Below are 27468 nucleotides of genomic sequence, written 5' to 3' on the forward strand. Positions count from 1 at the left end.
AATCTTTCCCAAAGGCTAAAATCTAACGAAAGACCGTAAAAGAAATTCCAGGTTTGGGTGAATGGCTCTTCACTAAGACACATCTGGGAAAATGTGAATTCTCTATTTTGTTACACAGGCGATATGAAAATTGAAAAGTCTCTTTGACAAAGATTTGACTACCTTAAGCCCCTCATTGTATTATATCCCACCTCTCTTAGTAATATTTGTTCTCTCATTAATTGTTAATCAGAGGTGATTACCACTCTCAGGAACACTCTGGGCATATAAACTGTGAACCCACTGAAATGAGAAATTTTGGGCATTCATGAATGCCACTGACCTCTTTTATTAATAATATACTAGCATTATTAATAAAATGATTAAATTACCCAGAAACAAGTATGTCTCTCAAATTTTTAAACATTACAGAACCATAAGCAATGAAACGATATGAATTTTAGACCTATATGCACCAAATGACTTAGCATTTAAATATTAGCTGAATTGGATATATATATATATATATAATAAAGTTGCATAATAATTTTAGGAGACTGAGGTTCCTTCTGAGATAATTAAAAAACTAAAAAAGATAAGCAAAAAATAAAAATATAAAGCTGAGCAAAATTTTGTAGAAAATACATCTAAATGGTTTGTGGTATATTCTAAATGTGAAGATTAAGGGAATATAGCTATTTATTAGCACCACATACCTTTAAAAATAAGCCATGAACTAAAGCACAGAGAAATTACAAGTTAATGGGAGGAAAATACATATATTAAACTTATCCTTTACAAAACATCACATAATAAAACAGTAACTATTAGAAGAAACTGAAGCAAAAGATAAATTATAATCTTGTCATCCTGAATAATGAGAATAGAATAAATCAAAGAAACAGTAATTGAAAGTGAATGATAATATGAGACAACATAGTAAAGTTCTTAGAACAAAACATTTTTTTGAGAACATGGATTTTCAAAAAATTAAAAAGAATTAATCTCTTGATTAGTTAACTAATTTTAATTTAAAATTTAGAAAATATTTAGATTAGTTGAAAACATCAAATCTTGAAACCAGGGGAATAGATAAAATAGAAAAAAGTTACATTTTTGAAAAACAGAACTAAAATCTAATTCTTTGAAAAAAAAAACAAGATGAAATAATCTTTAGCTAAATTGATTTTAAATAGGAGGATCATATTAACAAAATAAAAAATGAAAATAGCAAACATAATAGAAATACAAATAATTATAAGAACCTATTTTATACAAGTGTATATTTGATTAATCCAGGAAAATTGCAAAGTTCTTTTTAAAAAATAGATTTAGGACAGCATTTTCTACCATATGCCATAATAAATTTCAAATCAATACTTTGAATTGAAAAGAAGTGGAAATTATCTACAAGAATATAAAATACTAAAATTAATAGAACAAGGGAAACAAACCAATCATAGAAAATAAACTTGAGGGGGCAGCTAGGTGGTGCAGTGGATAGAACACCGGCCCTGGAGTCAGGAGTACCTGAGTTCAAATCCATCCTCAGACACTTGACACTTACTAGCTGTGTGACCCTGGGCAAGTCACTTAACCCCAATTGACTCACTAAAAAAAATAGTGATAGAAAATAAACTTGAACACTCACAAAGGAACTATTAGATAAACAAACAAAAAATGGTCCAGGGTTTATTTAGAAAAACCCCAGAAAGTCATAAAAAATTTAACTCAGTTGATTCCTAACTTCATTCAAAGTAGGATATGAAATCAGACAAATCATCAGTATTTTTATATAATACTAACAAAATTGAAGAGGTTAATAGAAAAAGATATCTCGTTCTCATAGACTCACTGAGAGACATTCTACAAGGACAATCTCAACATTTAAACACAATTACAAACAACTTCACACATACAAATAAATATTTGGAGAGACCTTCTTTGTTTATATCTGGACTAGACCCATGTAATAAAAATGAACATATTACCTAAATATATTTAAGATTTAACGCTATATCAATAAGTCTACACAGGGAGTACTTTATAGAACCAGACAAACAATTACAAAATGCATTTGAAGTAAAACAAAAAAAAAGTAAAAATTAAGGAGGAATAGTACTTCCAGGGGTCAAATTATACTGCTAAACAGTAATCATTATAACTAACATGAAAGGAATGAAAGGAATTCCCACTATAAGATATCACATAAGTGCTATTCTAAACTCTGACTGAAAACTTCCACCTTTTGAGGTAGAAAATTAGCCAATAATTGTCTTCCTTAAAATTCTGAATTTAAGAAATGCCATGTTGTAAAAAGAAAGGATTATACACTAAATTGCTAATCTTTATCATACAGAGTTTGCTTTAAAAAAACCCATATACAATAAATTCAGTTTGTAACTTTGAAAAATGTCTTGGCTCACATTGTTTTACTTTTGGACAGCTCTAATCATGGAGTTTTTCTTACACTAAGCTTTAATAAGCCTCTTTGTAACTTCTGCCTATTATTGCCCTTTCTGTTCTCTTTAGCCAAAAAGAACAAGAACAACCTCTTTGCCACATGATATCTCCAATAAACTTTAAATACTGTTATATCCACTCTGACATATTTTTCTTCAGGCTAACTATGTCCAATTCCTTCATATAACTGAGTCTCGTATTACTTAAGGCCCTTGCCCATGCTAGTTGCACTCCTTAGAACAATCTCCAGGTTATCAATATCCTTCTTAAATTGTGGTTCTTATCATCAGGCACAATACTCCAGAAGTCTTTACTACTTCTCTACTCAAGAAGTCTTGATTCTAGGATTATCTTCAATTTACTTCATATACATCTTGTTTTTACATAGTTGTGGGCATTTTTGTTTCCCCTATAAAATGTAAGCTCCTTGAGAGCAAAGGAATGTTGCTTTGCCTTTCTTAGTGTCTGAAAAAAGTTTAATAAATGATTATTCACTTGACTTGAATATTTCTGTATGCCATGCCTTTCAATGGGACCCCAAATCACATGATTTTTTTGTGGGTTGCTACTACTGCTTACTCACATTGAGCTTGCAATAAACTAAAACCCCCAGATCTTTTATTGTTTAACCCTCCCTCTTCTTAAACTAATAAAGATAATTTTTATATCCAACTATAAGCCTTTACATATATACCTATAGAATTTCATCTTATTAGATTCAACCCAGTGGTCCAACTTGTCAAAATGTTAGAATTCTGAGTTTAGATTCCAATGTAGCTTCCAGCTTCATGCCATTTGTAAGACTTGCCACAATGATAAAGCATTAATAACCCCATCAGTTCTAAATCCATCTAATTTTGTCACCTAATTTATATCACTCCATTTTCTCCAAAAGACAGAATGAGAATTTTTCCCCCTGTAATATAATCCTACTAGACTTTGTTAGTTATAACTGGACAGAAATCTGGGGAATATTGTATGAAGATGCAGAAGACATTTCTCTTTTCACATTAGGTGATTTTTTCCTATATTCATCTTTCTTGATAATTATAATAACTTCCATTCATGTATATTTTCCTTTGAAAACATTTAAATTAGTAACTGAAATATTGTGAAATATTGATTCTAGAGAAAAACCAGCTCTTTTTAAAACAAAGAAAAAATGTCTAGTGATTCTTTTCACATTACTTTTTTTTACATTTAATGAAATGAAGTAATATTAAAAAGAATAATGAAAATACTTACGCAAATGAGGATTAACGGGAGCTTAAAAAGAAAACAAAAGAATAAAGTTAGTATAAATTTAAAGATTTAAAAAAATGAAACCATAAGGAATTCTTCATAATCTATCACTGTCTCTGACCAAAGTACTTTCCTTGTTTTTTTCCTTTTTTTTTTTTTCAGGGCAATGGGGGTTAATTGACTTGCCCAGGGCCACACAGCTAGTAAGTGTCTGAGGCTGGGTTTGCACTCAGGTCCTCCTGAATCCAAGGCTGGTGCCTTATCCACTGCACTACCTAGCTGCCCACTGACCAAAATACTTTAGTGATCATGGTACCTGTCTTGTTCCAGAAGATTCAACAATGATATTTCTTAAGTAACACTAAAGGATAATTATTGTATTGCATGGGCTTTTTCACTTTTAAGTATAGTACTGAAGAAGAGAAATGGGGGCAGTTAGGTGACACAATGGATAAAGCATCAGTCCTAGATTCAGGAGGACCTGAGTTCAAATACAACCTCAGACTCTTGACACTTACTAGCTGTGTGACCCCGGGCAAGTCATTTAATCCTCATTGTTGAGATAGATAGATAGATAGATAGATAGAGAGAGAGAGAGAGAGAGAGAGACAGAGAGAGAGAGAGAGAGAGAGAGAAATGGAATTTCCTTTCAGTAGTCTAATCCATGTTAATCATATACTCTGAAATAAAAACTAGGATGATATCTTGCTAGCAACCTATTAAAATCTAGATATTTTAAACATAAAAGTAATTCTTCAGACACATATTTTCTATGGTCTTTATATATGATGGCTGCTTATTATTTATTTATTTATTTATATGTTTTTTGATGGGGCAGGATCACACCGATAGTGTCAAGTGTCTGAAGTTGAATTTGAACTCAGATCCTCTTGAATCCAGGGTTGGTGCTTTAGCCACTGTGCCACCTAGCTGTCCCCACTGGCCTACTGGCTGCTTATCTTGAAAATAACTTGGAATATAATGGAAATTGAATCAATGCTCTTGAATATGTGGATCCAAAAATATTCCACAGCTTTTATCTTGAAATTATACTTTATTTTAGTCACTTAGAAATGCTTATCATTTTCAAGCAACAAATATTTTGTTTTGCATAAAAGAAGTGATTTCCCCTGCCCCAGAAAACCAATAGGATTTATATCATCTTTGAACGCAAAAATGTGATTTCAATATGAAGATGAATTAATAATTAAAAATTAATTTAAAAAGATAAATTATCTAACCTAGGAGATAGGATTATATATGTGTATATGTGTAGAACAACTACTGTGTATGCATATATTTAATGTTTATGTATTTTCTCCTCTATATCACAAATACATATAATCTATAATTTACATATCTTGTATTTGAAACATATCATAAAAGAAAGATGTATGTATATGTTATAGTCTATACTCAAAACATCACCTACTTCAAAGAAGCTTATAAATCTATAAACCTATATTGTATTGGTTTCAGTATTTGAAATTTGAGGAAGAATCAGAAAAACAATGTAAATAATAGAAAAGAGTATATTGTCTATATATAGAATTTATGTGTGTTTGTGTGTAAAAGTATATTTATCATTTTGTTGGACACTTCCTGTGGTAATAAAAAAATCTTTACTGTAAGGTCTATAATGACATTATTCTATTACTTTTTTTCTTTTCTAATTAATATCTGGGTGATGGCTATTATTATTTACAAACTAAATAAAGCTATAGTTAATGTTTTTTCTCTATATATGAGTTATATTTGTTTGTAATTAGTTCAAATGTATACATAAGTCAATCAATAAACATTAATTAAGTACCTACTATGTCCCAGGCACTGTGCTAAGCACTAGGGATACAAAAAAAGAGGTAAAAGACATATAATGCTTTCAAGAAGCTTACAATTTAATGGGGAAGACAACATGCAAATACACACACACATACATACATTTATATATCATATCATTAGATGGAATTCAACGTAGTACTGTGTAATTTTCTCCTGTTGCTTTTAAGTTAAATTATTTTATATACAGAAGATATTTTGTTCTCTATGGCCTAAATTATCTTTAGGATTCTACTTTCTTAGTTGCTAAATTCAAAAACCAAAGTTAAATACAGAAGAACTATATAGATGTATGAAATTCATTGAAGTAAGGGCTATTTAAGTAGATGAAATAATGGAAAAAAGTATCTCATTTTCAAATATAAGGATATATTTTAAATACAATAAAAACTTAAATTTTGAATTTTGTATGTTGTTAAAGGCTGATTATATGAATTATATTTTTATTTGGGAGAAGGAACTACATCTATATATGTACTATGCATGAGAAATTTTTAATTGAATGTTTAAAAATTTTAAGTTTTATTAACAGTCAAATTCTGTGTAATTGATTTTTTAAGTCATACAATGAATTCAATTTCTTCATTAAGATAAATGAAAGTATGAGTAACTATTCCTCATTCTTCTGCCTAATACAAAGTTGACTTCAAGAGACTTTATGAATTCTTGCTTAATGTTAAATGGATGCTCTTGTTCTAATTCACATGAGGCATGAATATCTTATATAAAATTATGGCTTATTGATTAAACCCAAAGGGCTCCTGATATAATCACCCCCAAAATAGCAATAAAAGAACCCTTGGGGCAGAAAAACACAGAAAAATATGGGCTGAGAGTTTTCTCCAGCTATAGATAGATTTCAGGGTGACATGCTGGGCCACAAATAAAGGCTGCAGCACAAGTGTCTTCTGGAACCAAGCGTGCAGTCGGACTGAAAGGCTGGGTGCAAGGGTGCGGTGGTAAGTGCAGGGGTATCAGTGGATTGGGGGGAAGGATTCGACTGTTCCACCCCAGCGGAGAGCCAGGAAGAAATCCTGAGTGGTGGGAGACCCAGGTGGGGGAGGGGAGCAGGTGAAGAGTCTCATCTGAAGCTGAGACCCACACCACAAAAAGTTTTGTTGGTTGGTTCCTTAGTAAGTAGGCCTGAGGTTATCTCCAGACCTGAAAACAGGCCAGGTGAGATTAAAACCTGTGCCCCCTCAACCTAAAACACCCCCCCTGGGGGGGTGCAGCTAGGTGGCACAGTGGATAAAGCACCGGCCCTGGATTCGGGAAGACCTGAGTTCAAATCAGGCTTCGGATACTTGACACTGTGTAAACCTGGGCAAGCTGTGTAAACCTGGGCAAGTCACTTAATCCCCATTGCCCTGGAAAAAAACAAAAACAAAAAAACAAAAAAAGCAAACAAAAAAATAACAACAAAACACCTGGGACCCTCTGAAGCTGAGAACAGGAGTGGAACCGAGAAGCAGCCCCACCCCCCACCCCCCAGTGAAGAGTTTAAAATCACATGCAAGTGAGGCCAGGCAGGCTGAGAAGAAGCCCAACCAGCCCCTAGCCACGCTGTAGCTTGAACAGTGTGTCCTGGAAGCAGTGCCACACTTTAAGAAGGAGTTAAAAGCCAAGAAATAGTAAGCCAAGATGAGTAGGCAGAGAAAGCAGAAGACCATGGAAAACTTCTTTGGGGGTAAGGTAGACCACAATATAACCTCAGAAGAAAAACATAATGACAGGGTCAAAGCTCCAACATGCAAAGCTTCCAAGAAAAATATGAACTGGTCTCGGGCCATGGAAGCTCTCAAAAGGGACTTTGAAGAGAAAGTAGGAGAAATAGGAAGAAAATGTAGAGAAAAGGAGGAAAGAATGGAAAAGGAAAAGAGAGTGATGCAGGAGAGTCATGAGAAAAAAGTCAACAGTTTGAAAAGCCAAATGGAAAAGGAGATTAAAAAACTGTCTGATGAAAATAACTGCCTAAGAATTAGGATTGAACAAATGAAAGCTAGTGACCTTATGAGAAACCAAGACACAGTAAAGCAAATCCAACTGAATGAAAAAATAGAGGGCAATGTGAAATATGTCCCTGGAAAAACAGCTGACCTGGAAAATAAATCTAGGAGAGATAATTTGAAAATCATTGAACTACCTGAAAACCATGACCAAAACAAAAGCTTAGACACCATCCTCCAAGAGATTGTGAGGGAAAATTGCCCTGATATTCTAGAAGCAGAAGTTAAAATAAAAATTGAAAGAATCCACTGATCACCTCCTGAAAGAGATCCCAAAAGAAAAATCTCCAGGAATATTACAGCTAAATTTCAGAACTCCCAGGTCAAGGAGAAAATACTGCAAGCAGCTAGAAAAAAAGGAATTCAAATACTGTGGAGTGCCAAGAAGGATAAAGCAAGATCTAGCAGCTTCTACATTAAAGGACCAAAGACCATGGAATAGGATATTCCAGAGGGCAAAGGAAAATGGACTTCAGACAAAAATCACGTACCCAGCAAAAGTGAGTATAATCTTTCAGAGGCAAAAATGGGATTTCAATGAGAAAGAGGTCTTTCAAGCATTTGTGATGAAAAGACCTGAACTGAACAGAAAATTTGACTTTCAAATACAAGACCCTAGAGAAGCATAAAAAGGTAAACAGGAAAAAGACTTCATGAGGGATATTAAAAGATCAAACCATTTACATTCCTACATGGGAAGATAATACTGTGAAATCATAAGAACTATCTCAGTAAGAAATTCACAGAAGACAGGGCTGAACTGAATATGAAGGGATGATATCTGTAAAGCATCTATGTTTTGTTCTTTGTAGGGAAGACAGGGTGGGGTGTCTTATGTCTGGGGCTGGATTTGGGCTTGGGGCCTCCTGGATCCAGGGCTGGTGCTTTGTCCACTGTGCCACCTAACTAATCCATGATGACATCATTACAATAGGGTTGAGGTATAGGAGGAATAAACTGGGGGAGAAAGAAGGGGAGAGATGGTCTGGGGAGAGGTAGTTCACATGAAGGAAACAAGAAAAAAGCTTATGGAGGAGAGTAGAAAACGGGGAAGGAGTTGGGGAGTGAGTGAATCTTAATATCATCAGAATTGGCTCAAAGAAGGAGTAACATACATACTCAAGTAGGTATTTTTGCCCTGGGGGGGGAGGGAGAAAAGGGGAAGGGGGAAGAAGGGAAGGAGAAAAGGGCAGGTTGGGGGAGAGAGCAGTTCAAAGCAAAACACTTTCAAGGAAGATGAGGATGTTCTGCATTACTGCACCAGTATGACATATTGAATTGCTTGATCTCATAGGGAGGGTTGAGGAGGGAGGGAGGAAGAAAAATTTAGAACACAGAATTAGCTCAGAGACCCTGATCTCATTGGAGTTGGCTCATGGAGGGAATAGCTTTCATACCCAGTTGGGAGGAGCAATCTATTTAACCCTGCGGGAAAGTAGGAGGGGAAGAGGATAAGGAAGGAAGGGTGAAAAAAGGGAGTGCAGAGCGAGGGAGAGGATAGTCAGAAGTAAAACACCTCTTAGGAGGAATAGGTAAAAAGAAGATAGAATAAATGTCATGGGAAGGGAGTGGGATGGAGGGAAATAGTTATGATGATTGATTATAATGGCAAAATATAGGGTACCTACTTTTCTGGGCTTTTATGAAGAAAATTCTCTGTTAAGATTAAGGTATTATATACAGGTTATGATGAACAGGATACTATCAGGAAAACCTGGAAAGACCTACATGATCTGAAGCAGAGTGAAATGTACTGTTTACAAAATAACATCAATAGTGGGGGATGATCTGCTGGGAAGCATGAGGTTATTTTCAGCAAGGCAATGATCCACTATAACCCTGAAAGACTTATGAAGATTGCAGCCCATCTGCAGAGAAAGAATTGATAGTATCTGAAAACAGATGGAAACACATTTTAAAATTATTTTTCATTTCCTCTTTGACAATTCCTTAATCTGAAGTTTTGGTTTTTTGACTGTTTTCTCTCACAACTAGCTAATATGGGACTTTTCCCATGACTACTCATGTATAACTTATTTTGAATTGCTTGAGTTCTTGTAGGTGGGGGGTGCGAATGGAGGGGAGAAGTTGGAACACAAAGTTTTTTAAAAATTGATGTTAAAATTTTGTTTTTACATATATTTTGGAAAATAAAATCCTATTAAAAAGAGAGAGAGAATGCAAAATGAAAAGGACCCACATGTACAAAAATATTTGTAGCTGCTCTTTTTGTGGTGGCAAGTAATTGGAAATTGAGGGGTTGCCCATCAACTGGGGAATGGCTGAACAAGTTTTGTGGTATATGAATGTAATGGAATTTTATTGTGTTGTAAGAAACAAGGAGCAGGAGGAGTTCAGAGAAACCTGGAAGGACTTGCATGAACTGATGATCAGTGAGATGAGCAGAACCAGAAGAATATTGTACACAGTATTATCAACATTATGTGTTGATCTATTGTGATGGACTTGGTTCTTCTCACCAATGCAATGGTACAGAAGAGTTCCAGGGGACCTATGATGGAAAGGGATCTCCAAATCCAGGAAAAAAAAAGAACTGTGGAGTAGATATGCTGATTGAACCATACTATTTCTTTTGCTTTTGGTGCAGTTGTTTTTCTATTTTGAAGTTTTTCCTCATTGCTCTGATTTCCTCATTGCTCTTATAATATAACTAAGGCAGAAATATGTTTAATGTTGTTATATATATATATATATATATATATATATATATATACATATATGTATATGTATATATATATAAATAAAACCTATATCAGATTACCTTCTGTATAGGGGAGTGGGGAGGGAGGGGAGGGAGGGAGAAAAATCTGAAATTAGAAAGCTTGTATAAACAAATGTTAAGAACTATTTTTACATGTAATGGGAAAAAAATAAAATACTTTTATCAGAAAAAAAAGAGAGAATGCACATTCTATGCATCTAAAGCTTGGGGCTCTTAACCTGGGGTTCATGAACTTGTTTTAAAAAATATCTGTTGATGACTATATTTCAATATAATTGGATTCCTTTATAAAAATTATGGCTTATTACTAATTTGTTAGAGGCAATATCCTTTTAGAATAGAAAATTGTTACTAGGTAGGAAAGGGTAGTTTTTCCTTTAAAAAGGTAATTAAACTGGGGCAGATAGGTGGCGCAGTGGATAGAGCACTGGCCCTGGAATCAGGAGTACCTGAGTTCAAATCCGGCCTCAGACGCTTAACACTTATTAGCTGTGTGACCCTGGGCAAGTCGCTTAACCCCAATCGCCTCTCTAAAAAAAAAAAAAAAAAAAGGTAATTAAACTGTCCTTCAGTTTTACTCAATTAAGGGATAAAGCTTGATCATGGATATAACTTCCTGATTACATAAAAGTACACAAATCTCATAAAGAGATAATATTCCTTAGATTTAACAGCTATCCCACGGACACGTGAATAAACAAATGCTCCTGACTGGATATCTCTCCACATGTAGAAAAAGGTAGCTGCATACAACTAAGCCACTGCTTCATTTCAGATCTTTGCTGAATATCTTTCCCAATGGCATTGTAATTGCTCTTTTGTGAAATGCCATATGGTATACAAGTATTTCATTGCATTTCAATCCTAAGCCTGAACCTCTGTACCAGCCTGAATTAGGCCTGGCCAAACATTTGGAACAGATTGAAGGATTGGATTGGAATGATCTCATTGCTGACCTCATGCTTGAAATGATTATAAGAATAATTATAGATTGATAATAGATATAGAGCAGGAACAGAGCTGGAACAGACCTTTGAGACTGTCTAGTATAATCCCCACTTTCTACCCCTTTTTTTTGTTTGTTTTTTGCAGGGCAGGGGGGGGTTAAGTGACTTGCCCAAGGTCACACAGCTAGTAAGTGTCACAGCTAGTAAGTGTCTGAGGCTGGATTTGAACTCAGGAACTCCTGAATCCAGGGCTGGTGCTTTATCCACTGTGCCACCTAGCCACCCCCTTTCCACCCCTTTTTACAGATAAAGAAACTGAAGCACAAAGACATTAAATTACTTGTCTAAGGTCACATAGATATTAAATTGCAGCAGTAAAATTCAAATTGAGATCCTCTGACTCTAAAGCCAATACTCTGTCCACTGTACCATAGTGTACTAACAGCTGTATTTCCTATGCAATCTAGGCTAGGTTTTCCTAACCTCATGAAAGTAAGGCTAGTTCTTTTCTTTAAGATGTATTGAAGTGGGGGCAGCTAGGTGGCGCAGTGGATAAAGCAATCGCCCTGGATTCAGGAGTACCTGAGTTCAAATCCGGCCTCAGACTCTTGACACTTACTAGCTGTGTGACTCTGGGCAAGTCACTTAACCCCCATTGCCCCACAAAAAAAAAAAAAAAAAAAAAAAAAAAAAAAAGGTGTATTGAAGTTTTCCTTGATTGGTTGATTGGCTAAAGGTATTATCTCAGGTAGGAGTCTCAGTTTCCTTATTGACAATTCTGACATCAGACAAACTTTATGAACAATACCTGGAAGTTTCACTCAAAGTGATGTCCTCACTGAATATCCCTATTAAATATCTTCCTCCTGCTATAGCCAAGTAAGCTTTTTTATAGGGACTACTAGAGGGATTGTGAGCAACTCATTTGATTCTTTTTTTTTTTTAATTTTTTATTTAGTTGAATTCTTTACTTCCCAGAAGTGATGGGGAAGAAAGGGGAGGGGGGTGAAGGTGTGGAGAGGAGAGTGATAGAGGAAAAAGGTCGAAACAATAAACCACATACTCATAAGTCTCAGAAGTGCTCATGGTATAAAAACTCTTGAAGAATCATCCGCTGGCACCAGAAAACTACAAGTTTGTCTTCCGTGTTTGGAGTCCTTGGTGAAAATGCTATTGTTCTTTTGCTGCGTTAAATAAGTATGTACAATGCAGAAAGTCCTTGGCGGAAAGAGTTATTTCACCAGGGGCCAGGTTTTGTCATCATCACTGCACTGATGGGCCTTGTATTTTTTCACTTCTGCAATGTACTTGGCCCAAGAGTCTCCTTTACTTGTCATAACCTCATCCTCCCTCTCATTTGATTCTAATATCAGATCTTAATTACCCATGGATTAGCCTGAGGCAGACCCATCCAGCCCAAACCACCTGACCTCAGGAGTTGGATGAGCCCTAAATGACTCAGGAATATTAGATGAGATAGCCCAAATAGGTTGACATGGAGAACAAAGATACCATCAAGTTTAGTATTCCATAACTGTTGCTGATTGTCCTAGAAGAGCTAGATAGCTAGAATCATCAGCTAGATCAAAAGGAAGTAAAGAAGTATGTATTGAGAACTGTGCCCAGAACTATGTTAAGTGCTTTACAACTATGTCATTTGATTCTCACAACAACCTGGGGAAGTGGTGATATCATTATTTTGCAGATAAAGAAAATGAAGCAGAAAGAGGTTAAGGGATTTGCCTAAGGTCACAAAGCTGTCTGAAGCCTCATTTGAATTTAGGCCTTGGCCCAGTCTTCTAACCCTAGACTGGAAAAATGAAAGTAAATTCTTCTTGATGTGATAGAACCATTTCCTTAATGCAGCTTCATTGACTTCCTTCCCCCATATAACCTAATTGGTAGAAGCTTTCCTGAGGGAAACTTCTGGACCTTGGAAGATAAAAACGTTCCGGTTACATGTATAGTTAGCGTCTTTAAGACTTGGTGGTTTCCTTGGACCATGTAAGTCTACCTGATGACCAACTGACAAAATGGTGACAAAAGAGGGCCAAGTCCAGAGAAGCCACTATATTCTTGTGGTATATTCTTTCTGTGTTTGGACAAAGTTCTTTGATCAGGGACTCATTAGTGTCTCATTTCATTCCAGCGTTGGACCTAACCTAAAAGGATGTTGATTTCAGAGTCATGCTTACAACATTTGATATAGTCCTTACATGGTTAGACTAAGGGGAAATGGCCTCATGGCTCACATGATAAAAGTGGGGGAAAAGATTTGTGAATTTGAAGGAGATGGGTTGTTTAATCAAATGTCAGGACATTGTCTGGCTCCTTATCTCTGTGGGACCAGTAAGCAGGGTCTGTCTCTGGCATCCAGGAGCTGAGAGAGGAGCTGCCCAGGAAGGAAAAGAAAACAACAAGGCCAGCATCCCCTGGATGTTCTTGACTATGCTTCAGAAATTGAATGGCCAGTGGAATTAGACTGAAAGTATATTGGGTTAATTCATTCAGCAGCTAGAGACAGAGCTGTTGGTTTTCAGGAACCTTAGAATGAAAACCAAGGAGAAACTAGTGATGTTGGTCATCACGTTCTTTCTTTCCTTTTTTTTTTTTTTGTTTTGTTTGGGTGGGTGGGTTGTGTTTTTTTGGTGGGGCAATGAGGGTTAAGTGACTTGTCCAGGGTCACACAGCTAATAAGTGTCAAGTGTCTGAGGCCAGATTTGAAATCAGGTCCTCCTAAGTCCAGGGCCAGTGCTTTATCCACTGTGCCACCTATTTGCCCCCCATCATGATCTTTCTTATTTACTTCTGGGGATGGCTTCATCCTCCTCTGCCTACCCAGATGTGTGGCATGCTCTGAACTAAGTACATTAAGAGAAGAATTTGTCCAAACTATGGCTATTCCAAACTCCCAATCAAGTTTTGTCAACTGATTGGCCAACAACTATATGCTTTTATTAGAGGCTATAGCCATTGCTAAAGTCTGAAGTCATTATTGTGGGGCTCCAACCAGGAGGCATGATCTAACTATCCCAAAGATTGTTTGGGTATAGGGTGCATCAGGTCTTCAGTTGGGGGGGGGGGGAGGTGGCAAATAAATCCAACATATTAAACCCATTTCCTTTAGAAACTCTACCCCTTGCCTTGTAGAATCCATCTAACTAAAAGGGGGGGGGCGGTGCGCAGCTAGGTGGTGCAGTGGATAAAGCAATGGCCCTGGATTTAGGAGGACATGAGTTCAAATCAGGCCTTAGACACTTGACACTAGCTGTGTGACTCTGGGCAAGTCACTTAATCCTCATTGCCCTGAAAAACAAACAAACAAATAAACTAAAAAAAAAAATAACTAAAAAGGGAATTCACCTTTACAATGTCATGTGTATATCATATCCCTATATCCTATTAAAATGATCAATCTTATAGCCATTACTGATCTTGACAATATAGTAAACAAGGCAGCCCAGGCAGAGGGTGTTATGGAGTTATCGATCTTGCCAATGCTTTTTTCTCTATTCTTGTGGCTGAGTCTAGTCAGTAACTGCTATATTTTCACTTGGAAAGGAGTTCAATATACATTAACCATCTTTCTCCAGAGCTAAATGAACTCTCCAAATATTGCTACATTATTTTCAGCAGATTTCAAAGAGGCCTTTCTTCCTGAGAGCATTAGGGTATACCACTACATTGATGAAACAATGTTGACTGAGCCAGTGGAGGCCAAGGTAACAGAGGCCATAGATCAGACAGTAGCCCATATGAGGGACAAGGGGTAGAAAATCAACCGTAAGAAAATTCAGAGTTCCACACACTCAATAGGATTTGGAGGAATACTGTGAGTAAGGGAAACCTTGAAGATTCCAGACAGTCAGGAGTAAGCTACTGTCACATTTCCTCAGGATCTCAAAAGGAATTCCAGAGATATTGGATTCTAGATTTTGGAAAACCCACATTCACTGCCTGGGAATTGCCCCTATTTACCAAGTCGCCCACAGGTGTTTTAAAAGTGGGATCCAGTTTCAGGCCTGGAAGATGTAGAGAAAGGTGTCCAACAATCTCTTCCCTTGGGCCTTTATGACTTTGCAAGGCCATGTTTCTGAGGGTCTCTGTCCATAATGACTAGCTTCTGAATCTATCTGGTCCCGGGAATTTATTTTGTGGGAAGTTCATTGATGGCTTGTTCGATGTCTTTTTCTAAAATTGGGTTATTTGGGGGGGGGGTGGAGGAAAGGCTGAGACTCCCCCAAGCTTCTGACAAACCCATCCACACAGTTCAAAAATAATGCCATAAGAGAACTCCCGGAGCAGCCTAACCCATAGAAGAACAGAGTTAGACTATTTTCCAGCCAAAGGCGGCTTAATTATGTAACTGGGATCACCTGCTTTTCAAGCTGAGAGAGGAGCTCAGCATGCAGTGCAGACACAGCCCAAAACAGACCATGCCTCCAGGGCCTTGGAGTTTTTGGCACAAGTGGCCTCTTTTGAGGCTTGGCTCATGGACCAGTGAGGGGGTTCAGTGGTTGGGTGGGGTGAAGTGGCTGTGGTCTCCCCTGGAGTTAGAGTAGAGTGCCCATGTTCTGAATCAGTGGCCTGACTCAAGTGGCAGCGGCTCAGTGGGGGAGGAGCACAGGCATGCGAAGCTTCTGACCATAGAGAATCAGATTTCAATCAGACACGTGCTTCTAGGTCAAGATGAGTAGGCAGAAAAAGCAGCATAACATAGAAAGCTCCTTTTTGGGGGAAAGGCAGACCAGAAGACACCCTCAGAAGAAGATAATAAGAAAGTCAGAGCTCCAACATCCAAAGCTTCCAAGAAAAATATGAATTGGTCTCAGGCCATGGAAGCAATAAAAGGGAACTTTGAGGGGGTGGAGCCAAGATGGCAGAGGAGAGACTGTGGCTCCCACAAGCTTCTGAATAACCCATCCATTCACTCCCAAATAATGACATAAAACAAACAAACAAACCCAAGCAACCTTACTCACATAAGAACAGAGCAAGACTATTTTCCAGCCAAAGACAGCAATTGGGATCACCTGCTGATTGGGCTGATAGAGGAGCGTGCAGCCCAGACCCAGTCAGGAATAGACCTTGCCTCCAGCGCCTCAGAGTCTTCTGTACCAGTGGTTTCTTCTGGCACTTGGGTAACAGACTAGTGAGGGGATTCTGCAGTTGGAAGGCATGAAGTGTCTGGATCCCTGCTGGAGTTGGGATGAAGTTCCCTGGTTCTAAACCAGTGGGCCAAATTGAGTGGCGGCAGTTCAGTGGGGGAGGGACAAAGGCATGCCAAGATTCTGACCATAGAGAATGAGATTTCAATCAGACATCTGCTTCCAGGCTGAGACGAAAAGCAAAGAAAACAGTGGACAATAGACAGCTTTTTGGGGGGGAGGGGTAAATCAGACCCTAAGAAGAAGATAATAACAAAGAAAAGCTCCAATATCCAAAGCTGCCAAGAAAAATATAAATTGGTCTCAGGCCATGGAAGCTCTCAAAAGGGACTTTGAAGAGAAAGTAGGAGAGATAGAAGGAAGATTTAGAGAGATGAGGAAATAATGGAAAGAGAAATGAGAACCATGCCTGAGAATCATGAGAATAAGCGAACAGCTTGAAAAGCCAAATGGGAAAGGAGAAACAAAAGCTCTCTGAATAAAATAATTGCCTAAGAATTAGAATTGAACAAATGAGAAACCAAGACAGAGTAAAGCAAATCCAATTGAATAAAAAAAAATAGAGGGCAATATGAAATATCTCCTTGAAAAAACAGCTAACCTGGAAAATAGATCCAGGAGAGATAATTTGAAAATCATTGGACTACCCGAAAATCATGATCAAAATAAAAGTTTAGACATCATCTTCCAAGAAATTTTCTGGGGAAATTGCCCTTATATTCTAGAAGCAGAAGGTAAAATAGAAATTGAAAGAATCCACCAATCACCTCCTGAAAAAGATCCCAAAAGGAAAACTTCCAGGAATATTATAGCCAAATTCCAGAGATCCCAGGTCAAGGAGAAAATATTGCAAACAGCTAGAAAAAAGGAATTATAGTAATGTGGAGCTACAGTCAGGATAAGACAAGATCTACCAACATCTACATTAAAGGAGCAGAGGGCATAGAATATTATATTCAAGAAGGCAAAGGAACTGAGACTACAGTCAAGAATCACCTACCCAGAAAAAATGTGTGTAATCTTTCAGGGGAAAAAATGGGACTTCATTGAAAAAGAGGACTTTCAGGCATTTGTGATGAAAAGACTTGAACTGAAATAGAAAATTTGACTTTCAAATACAAGACCCTAAAGAAGCATAAAAAGGTAAACAGGAAAAAGAAATCATGAAGGACATTAAAAGGTTAAACTGTTTACATTCTTAAATGAGAAGATAATACTTCCAGCTCATAAGAACTTTCACAGTATTAGGGCTAAAAGGAATATACTTAGAGAGAGGGCAGTGGCGTGAATTTAATATGAAGGGATGATATCTGTAAAGCATTTTGCCTTGTTTTTTTGTGGGGCAGGCAGGGTACGGTGGCTTATGTCTGGGGATGGATTTGGTATCAAGGCCTCCTGGGTCTGGGTCTGGTGCTTTGTCCATGGTGTTACCTAGCAGACCTATGATGAAATCTTTAAAATAAAGTTAAGGGGTAAGACGAGTGCAATGGTAGAAAGAAAAAAGGCAGAGGTGGAAGGGGGGTAAAGTAGCTTACATAAAAGAAACAAGAAAAAAGCTTATGTAGTGGAGGGGAAAATGGAGAAGGAGCAGGGGAGTCACTGTGTCTTACTTTCATCACAATTGGCTCAAAGAGGGAATAATATAAATACTTAAGTGGGTATAGTAATATATTTTTCCCTGAGGGAAAGTGGGAGGGGAAAGTGAAAAGTGGGGGAGAGGTGAAGGAAGGGAGGGTAGATTGGGTTAGGGGGCAGTAAAAAGCAAAACATATTTGAGGAAGAATATAGTGAAAGAAGATAGAAAATAGAGTAAATAACAAGGGGAGGGAATAGGATGGAGGGTAATACAGTTAGCAATAGTAACTGTGAAAGAAATGATGAGCAGGAGGACATGAGCAGAAGGACATATGAAAAAGGCAAACCATCAACAAAGGAAGACCTGATGATATTTGAATACATATTGAAGTGTAATTTTATTTGTCAGTTCCTCTTTCTAAAGTTATTGTATTTTCTTTCACAACTTGAGTAATGTGAAGATGCTTGGCATAACTGCACATGTATGAGTTACATTGCATTGCTTGATTCCATAGGGAGACTTGAGGAGGGAAGGAGGAAGAAAATTTAGAACACAAAGTGTTTTTTTTTTTAAATCAATGTGAAGAAACAATGAGCAGGTAGATTTCAGAGAAACCTGGAAGGACTTACATGGACTGATGCTGAGTGAGATGAGCAGAAACAGGAGAACATTGTACACAGTATCAACAACATTGTGTGTTGATCAATTGTAATAGACTTGACTCTTCTCAGCAATACATGGTCCAAGATAGTTCCAAAGTACTCATGATTGGAAAATGCTCTCCAAATAAAAAAAAAAGCATAACAAAACAAAAACTGTAGAATCTAGATGCAGATTGAACCATACTATTTCTACTATTTTTGGTTTCTTTTTTTGAGGTTGTTCCCTTTTGCTCTGATTCTTCATTCACAGCATGACTAATGCAGAAATATGTTTAATATAATTGTACATATATAACCTGTATCAGATTGCTTGCTATCTTGGGGAAGGTTAAGGGAGTGGAGGGAGGGAGCAAAATTGAAACTAGAAATCTTATAAAAACAAATGTTGAAAATTATATCTATATGTAACTAGAAAATAATAATATACTTTTGTGACAGAAAAAGGGACTTAGAAGAGAAAGTAGGAGAGATAGAAGGAAGATTTAGAGAAGTATTAGAAACAATGGAAAGAGAAATGAGAGTCATGCCCGAGAGTCATGAGAATAAGTGAACAGATTGAAAAGATAAATGGGAAAGGAGAGACAAAAGCTCTCTGAAGAAAATAATTGCCAAAGAATTAGGATTAAACAAATGGAAGCTAGTGAATTTATGAGAAACCAAGACACAGTAAAGCAAATCCAAATGAATAAAAAAATAGAGGGCATTATGAAATATCTCCTTGGAAAAACAGCTAACCTGGAAAATAGATCCAGGAGAGATAATTTGAAAACCATTGGACTACCTGAAAACCATGATCAAACTAAAAGTTTAGACATCATCTTCCAAGAAATTGTCTGGGGAAATTGCTCTGATATTCTAGAAGCAGAAGGTAAAATAGAAATTGAAAGAATCCCACAATGACCTCCTGAAAAAGATTCTAAAAGGAAAACTTCCAGGAATATTATAGCCAAATTCCAGAGATCCCAGGTCAAGGAGAAAATACTGCAAGCAGCTAGAAAAAGAGGAATTCAAATACTGTGGAGCTCCAATAAGGATAAAGCAAGATCTAGCAGCTTCTACATTAAAGGACCAAAGGGCATGGAATAGGATATTACAGAAGGCAAAGGAACTGGGGCTACAGCCAAAAATAATGTACCCAGCAAAAGTGAGTATAAACGTTCAGAGGCAAAAATGGGATTTCAATGAGAAAGAGGTCTTTCAAGCATTTGTGATGAAAAGACCTGAACTGAATAGAAAATTTGACTTTCAAATACAAGACCCTGGAGAAGCATAAAAAGGTAAACAGAAAAAAGACTTCATGAGGGATATTAAATGATCAAACTGTTCACATTCCTACATTGGAAGATAATACTTTGAACTCATAAGAACTATCTCAGTAAGGGATTCACAGAAGACACAGGTCTGAACTGAATATGAAGGGATGATATCTGTAAAGCATCTATGTTTTGTTCTTTATGGGGCAGACAGGGTGGGATGTCTTATGTCTGGGGCTGGATTTGGGCTTGGGGCCTCCTGGGTCCAGGGCTGGTGCTTTTGTTCACTGTGCTATCCAACTAACCGATGATGACATTTTTTAAATAGGGTTGAGGTGTAGGAAGAATAGACTGGGGGAGGGAGAAGAGGAGAGATGGTCTGGGGAGAGGTAGTTAACATGAAGGACACAAGAAAAAAGCTTATGGAGGGGAGGAGAAGAGGGGGAAGGAGTTGGGGAGTGAGTGAATCTTAATATCATCAGAATTGGCTCAAAGGACTAACATACATACTCAAGTAGGTATAGTAATATATTTTTGCCATGAGGGAGGCAAGGGGGATAAGGGGAGGGAGGAAGAATGGAAGGAGGGAAGAACAGATTGGGAGAGAGAGCAGTAAAAAGCAAAACACTTTCAAAGATGAAGATGTTCTGCATTACTACACAAGTATGACATATTGAATTGCTTGATTTCATAGGGAGGGTTGAGGAGGGAGGGAGGAAGAAAAATTTAGAACACAGAATTAGCTCAGGGACCTTGATCTCATCGGAGTGGGCTTTCATACCCAGTTGGGAGGAGCAATATATTTAACCCTGCGGGAAAATAGGAGGGGAAGAGGACAAGGAAGGAAGGGTGAAAAAAGGGAGTGCAGAGCAAGGGAGAGGATAGTCAGAAGTAAAACACCTCTTAGGAGGAATAGGTAAAAAGAAGATAGAATAAATGTCATGGGAAGGGAGTGGGATGGAGGAAAATAGATATGATGATTGATTATAATGGCAAAACGTATGGTACCTTCTTTTCTGGGCTTTTATGAAGAAAATTCTCTGTCAAGCTTATACATATATACATATAGACACACACATATATACATGTATACATGTATACATGTATGTATGTATATATATATGTATATATATATATATATATATATATACAGGTTATGATAAACAGGATAGTATCAGAAAATCCTGGAAAGACCTACATGAACTGAAGCAGAGTGAAATGTACTGTATACAAAATAACAGCAATAGTTGGGGATGATTGGCTGGGAAGCATGTGGTTATTTTCGGCAAGACAATGATCCAATACAACCCTGAAAGACTTATGAAGATTGCAGCCCATCTGCCGAGAAAGAACTGATAGTATCTGAAAACAGATGGAAACACATTAAAAATTTTTTTTTCTTTTCCTCTTTGACAATTTCGTAATCTGAAGTTTGGGTTTTTTTTGATGGTTTGTTTTCTCTCACAACTTGCTAATATGGGAATTTTTCCATGACTACTCATGTATAACTTATGTTGACTTGCTTGATTTCTTGTTGGTTGAGGTTGGGAATGGGGGGAGGAAGAGAAGTTGGAACACAAAGTTTTAAAAAATTGATGTTAAAATTTTTTTTACATATATTTTGAAAAATAAAATTCTATTCAAAGCAAAAAAAAAATCTGCCGAGCAGAATCAAAAAACTGAAAAAAATAGGAGAAAATATGAAAAACCTCATTGAAAAAACAACTGACCTGCAAAATAGATCCAGGAGAGATAATCTGAGAATTTTTGGACCGCCTGAAAGCCATGATCAAGAAAAGAATCTAGACACCATATCCCAGGAAATTATTAAGGAGAACTGCCCTGAAATTGTAGAATCAGAGAATGAAATAATCATTGAAAGAATACACTGATCACTTCCTGATAGAGACCCCAAAAGGAATAAATACTTCAAGGAATATTGTGGCCAGACTCCAGAATTATCAGGTGAAGGAGAAAATACTCCAAGCAGCTAGAAAAAAAAAAACATTTAAATATCATGGGGCCACAGTCAGGATTGCACAGGACCTCACAGCATCAACATTAAAGGATAGCAGGGCTTAGAATATGATATTCAGGAAGGCTAAAGAACTTGAATTACAACCTAAGATCAACTGCCCAGCAAAACTGAGTATTCTCTTTCAGAGGAAAAGATGGACATTCAATGAATTAGGGGACTTCCAGTGCTTCCTGAGGGGGGAAAAAAACCAAAAAACTAGAAATGGACAGAAAATTTGATCTCCAAATACAAGACTCTAGAGAAATATAAAGAGGTAAACAAGGATGGGGAAAATTTTGTTCAATGAAGTTTAACTGCTTGCATCCCTATTATGGAGGATAATACTTTTAACTCTTGGGATCTGTATCTCTGTTAAGGTATTGTTATTAAATCAATTTTGATGTGATGATATAAAGGGGCAGAATAAAAGAAGACTAGGGTGAGGAGAGGAAGGGGGAGGTGGAATGGGGTTAATTACATCATATGAAGAGGCACAAAAAGAACCTATTACAATAGAGGGAAAGAAGGGAGGGGTGGGCATTGTTGCAACTTTACTCTCATAAGATTTGGTTCAGGCAAGGAATAAAATACACTCCCATTTGTATATAAAAATTTAGCTTGCTCTTTAAGGAAACAAAGGGGAGAAGGGGGAAATGGGTGGTATTGATACAAGGGAGGGCATAAGTGGGGGGGGAAAGGGGCAAGACAAAGATGGACATCTGATAAAAGGAATGGCAGATTGAGGGAGGCAGTGGTCAGAAGCAAAATATTGGTCAAGTGGAATAAGATGAAGGAAGGGGAAAAAGAGTACAAACAAAGGGGAAAATAAGATGGAGGGAAATAAACAGTTAATAATTTTAACTGTGAATGTGAATGGGACGAACTCTCCCATAAAATGGAAGTGAATAGCAGAGTGGATTAAAAATCAGAATCCTACAATATGTTGTTTACAAGAAACACATTTGAAGTAGAGAGATATACACAGAACAAAGGTAAAAGGTTGAAGCAAAATATATTATGCTTCAGCTGATGGCAAAAAAGCAGGGATAGCAATTCTTATCTCAGACAAAGCAAAAGCAAAAATAGATCTAATGAAAAGAGATAAGGAAGGAAACTACATCTTGATAAAAGGTCCTAGAGATAATGAAGTAATATCAATACTAAACATGTGTGCACCAAGTGGTATAGCATCCAAATTCTTAGGGGAGAAGTTAAATGAGTTACAAGAGGAAATAGACAGTAATACTATACTAGTGGGGGATCTGAATCTTCCCATCTCAGAATTAGATTAATCTAATTGATAAATAAATAAGAAAGAAGTTAAAGAGATGAATAGAATATTAGAAAATTTAGATATTATAGACATCTGAACTAAACTGAATGGTAATAGAAAGGAATATACCTTCTTCTCAGCAGTACATAGCACATACTCAAAAATTGACCATGTATTAGGGCACAAAAACCTCATAGTCAAATGTAGAAAGGCAGAAATAGTAAATGCATCCTTCTCAGATCATGATGCAATGAAAATTACATGTAATAAAGAGCCATGGAAAGGTAGACTGAAAATTACTTGGAAACTAAACAATCTCATTCTAAAGAATGAGTGGGACAAACAAGAAATCATAGAAACAATCAATAACTTCATCCAAGAGAATGACAATAATGAGACAACATACCCAAATCTGATGCAGCCAAAGCAGTGCTTAGGGGAAATTTTATATCTCTAAATGTTTCCATGAACAAAAAAGAGAAAGAAGAGATCAATGTATTGGGCATGCAACCAAAGAATCTAAAAAAAGGACAAATTAAAAATCCCCAACTAAATACTAAGTTAGAGATCCTGAAAATCAAAGGAGAAATTAATAAAATTGAAAGCAAGAAAACTATGGAACTAATGAATAAAACTAAAATAGATAAGCCTTTGGTTAATTTGGTTTTAAAAAAAGAAAGAAGAAAACCAAATTACCAGTATCAAAAATGAAAGGGTTGTGGGGGCAGCTAGGTGGTGCAGTGCATAAAGCACCAGCCCTGCATTCAGGAGTTCCTGAGTTCAAATCTGGTCTCAGACACTTGATACTTACTAGCTGTGTGACCCTGGGCAAGTCACTTAACCCTCATTGCCCCACCAAAAAAAAAATGAAAGGGGTGATTTCACCACCAATGAAGTGGAAATTAAAGCAATAATTAGGATCTATTTTGCCCAACTGTATGCCAATAAATTTCACAATGTAAATTAAATGGATGAATATTTACAAAAATACAAACTGCCCAAGTTAACTGAAGAGAAAATAAAATCCTTAAATAGGCCAATTTCAGAAAAAGAAATTGAACAAGTAATCAATGAACTCACTAAGAAAAAATCTCAAGGGCCAGATGGGTTTACAAGTGAATTCTATCAAACATTTAAAGAACAATTAATCCCGATACTATACAAACTATTTGGAAATATAGCTGAAGAAGGAGTTCTACCAAACTCCTTTTATGATACAAATATAGTTTTGATACCTAAACCAGACAGAGCCAAAACAGAGAAATAAAATTACAGACCAATTTCCCTAATGAATATCGATGCAAAAAATCTTAAATATTAGCAAGGATATTACAGCAAGTGATCACCAGGATAATACACTATGACCAGGTGGGATTTATACCAGGAATGCAAGGCTGGTTCAACATTAGAAAAAACTATTAATATAATCAACCACATCAATAACAAAACTAACCCAAATCATATGATTATCTCAATAGATGCAGAGAAAACATTTGACAAACTAAAAAACACTCATTCCTATTAAGAACTCTAGAGAGCATGGGAATAGATGGAGCTTTCCTTAAAAGACATAAGCAGTATCTAGCTAAAACTATCAGCAAGCATTATATGTAATGGGGATAAGTTAGAGGCATTCCCAATAAGATCAAAGGTGAAACAAGGATGTCCATTATCAACTCTATTATTATATTGTATTAGAAATGTTAGCTATAGCAATAAGACAAGAAGAAGGAATTAAAGGAATTAGAATAGGCAAGGAGGAATCAAAACTTTCCCTCTTTGCAGATGATATGATGGTATACTTGGAGAATCCTAAAGAATCGAATAAAAAACTGCTTGAAACAATTAACAACTTTAGCAAAGTAGCAGGATATAGAATAAATCCACATAAATCATCAGCATTTCCATACATGACCAACAAAGCTCAGCAGCAAGAATTAGAAAGAGAAATTTAATTTAAAGTAACAGTAGACAATATAAAATAGTTGTCAGTCTACCTGCCAAGACAAACCCAAGAAGTCCATGAACACAATTACAAAACACTTTTCACACAAATAAAATCAGAACAATGTAATTGGAAAATATAAATTGTTCATGGATAGGTCAAGGTAATATAATAAAAATGATAATTATACCTAAATTAATTTACCTATTCTGTGCCATACCAATCAGACTACCAAAAATTATTTTATAGAGCTAGAAACAATAATAACAAAAATTATCTGGAAAAACAAAAAGTCAAGAATATCAAGGTAATTAATGAAAAATTTGCACAGGAAGGTGGGCTAACCATACCAAATTTGAAGCTATATTATAAAGCAGCAGTCATCAAAACTATGTGGTACTGGCTAAGAAATAGAGTGGTGGATCAATTGGAATAGGTTAGGCACAGGAGGCACAGTTGTAAATGACTTATAGTAATCTACTGTTTGATAAACCCAAAGACTCCAGCTTCTGAGATAGGAACTCAGTATTTGACAAAAACTGCTGGAAAAACTGGAAGATAGTATGGCAGAAACTAGGAATAGACCACCATCTTACACCTTATACAAAAATATAGTCAAAATGGGTTCAAGATTTAGATAAAGGGTAATACCATAGATAATTTAGGAGAGGAAGAAATAGTTTACCTCTCAGATCTATGGAGAGGAAAACAATTTATGTCCAAACAAGAGATAGAGAATATTATGAAAAGCCAAATGGAAGACTTTGATTACATTAAATTAAAAAGCTTTTGTACAGAGGGAATGCAGCCAAAATTAGAAGGGAGGCAGAAAACTGGGAAACAATTTTTACAGCCAGCATTTCTGATAAAGGCCTCATTTCTAAAATATATAGGGAACTAAATCAAATTTATAAGAATATAAGTCATTCCCCAATTGAGAAATGGTCAAAAGATATGAACAGGCAGTTTTCTGATGAAGTCTAAGCTATCTATTGCCATATGAAAAAATGCTCTAAATCAGTATTGATCAGAGAAATGCAAATTAAAACAACTTTGAGGTACTACCTCACCCCTATCAGACTGGCTAATATGACAAAAAAGGAAAATAATAAATGTTGGAGAAGCTGTGGAAAAATTAGAACACGAATGCATTGTTGGTGGAGCTATGAAATGATCCAACCATTCTGAAGAGCAATTTGAAACTATGCCCAAAGGGCTATGGGACCATTCATACCCTTTGACCCAGTAGCACCACTGCAAGGTCTGTATCCCAAAGAGACCATAGAAACGGGAAAAAGACCCACATGTACAAAAATATTTATAGCAGTTATCTTTGCGGTGTCAAAGAATGGGAAATTGAAGGAATGCCCATCAATAGGGGAATGGCTAAACAAATTGTGGTATATGAATGCAATGGAATTCTATTGTGCTGTAAGAAACGATGAGCAGGAGGAGTTCAGAGAAACCTGGAAGGACTTACATGAACTGATGCTGACTGAGAGGAGCAGAACTAGAAGAACCTTGTATATACAGTAACAGCAACATTGTGTGATGAAAAATGGGAGACTTGGCTCTTCTCAGCAGTGCAACAATCCAAACCAGTTTCAAAGAACTTACAATAGAAAATATTCTCAACATCCAGAAAAAAGAACTGTGAATTATGAATCATACTGTTTCTACTTTTGGACTGTCTTTTTTTTTCTTCTTGTTTGAGATTTGTCCTTTGTGCTCTGATTCTTCTTTCACACGATTGCTAATGTAGAAATATGTTTGATGTGACTATACATATACAACCTATATCAGACTGCTTTCTGTCTTGGGGAGGAGGGAGGGAAGGGAGGCGGGGAAGAAAAGAAAAATTTGGAACTAAAAATCCAGTGTAAACAATTGTTGAAAACTATCCTTATATCTAATATGAACTGCAAAATAATAGAGTCTAGACACCATATTCCTGGAAATTATCAAGTAGGTCTGCCCTGATATGCTAGAATCAGAGGTTAAAATGGTCATTGAAAGAATCCACTGATCGCCCCCTGAAGGAAATCCCAAAATAAAACTTCAGGGAATTTTGTAGCCAAATTTCAGAATTATCAGGTGAGGGAGAAAATAAAGCAAGCTGCCAGAAAGAAACAATCTAAATATCATAGAGCCACAGTGAGGATTACACAGGTCCGGGAAACTTCAAACTTAAAGGGTCAGAGGGCTTGGAATTTGATAGGCAAAGGAGCTTGGATTGTAACCAAGAATCAAATACCCAGCAAAATTTCAGCATTATCTTTCAAGGGAAAATATAGACATTCAATGAAAGAGAAGACTTTCAAGCTTTCCTGATTTAAAATTCAATCTTCAAAAACA

General features: G+C 36.5%; 1 protein-coding gene across 1 annotated transcript in view; it reads right to left on the reverse strand.

The window, feature by feature from the left end:
* Positions 1-27468, reverse strand: part of MDGA2 (MAM domain containing glycosylphosphatidylinositol anchor 2) — a 707950-nt gene that overhangs the window by 94030 nt on the left and 586452 nt on the right. Inside the window, exon 12 of the mRNA XM_043986356.1 lies at positions 3688-3708. Coding sequence (XP_043842291.1) covers positions 3688-3708 — 21 coding nt within the window. The remainder of the gene's footprint in view (positions 1-3687; positions 3709-27468) is intronic.

The sequence above is a fragment of the Dromiciops gliroides genome, chromosome 2 (assembly GCF_019393635.1).
Source record: "Dromiciops gliroides isolate mDroGli1 chromosome 2, mDroGli1.pri, whole genome shotgun sequence".
Taxonomy (NCBI): Eukaryota; Metazoa; Chordata; class Mammalia; order Microbiotheria; family Microbiotheriidae; genus Dromiciops; species Dromiciops gliroides.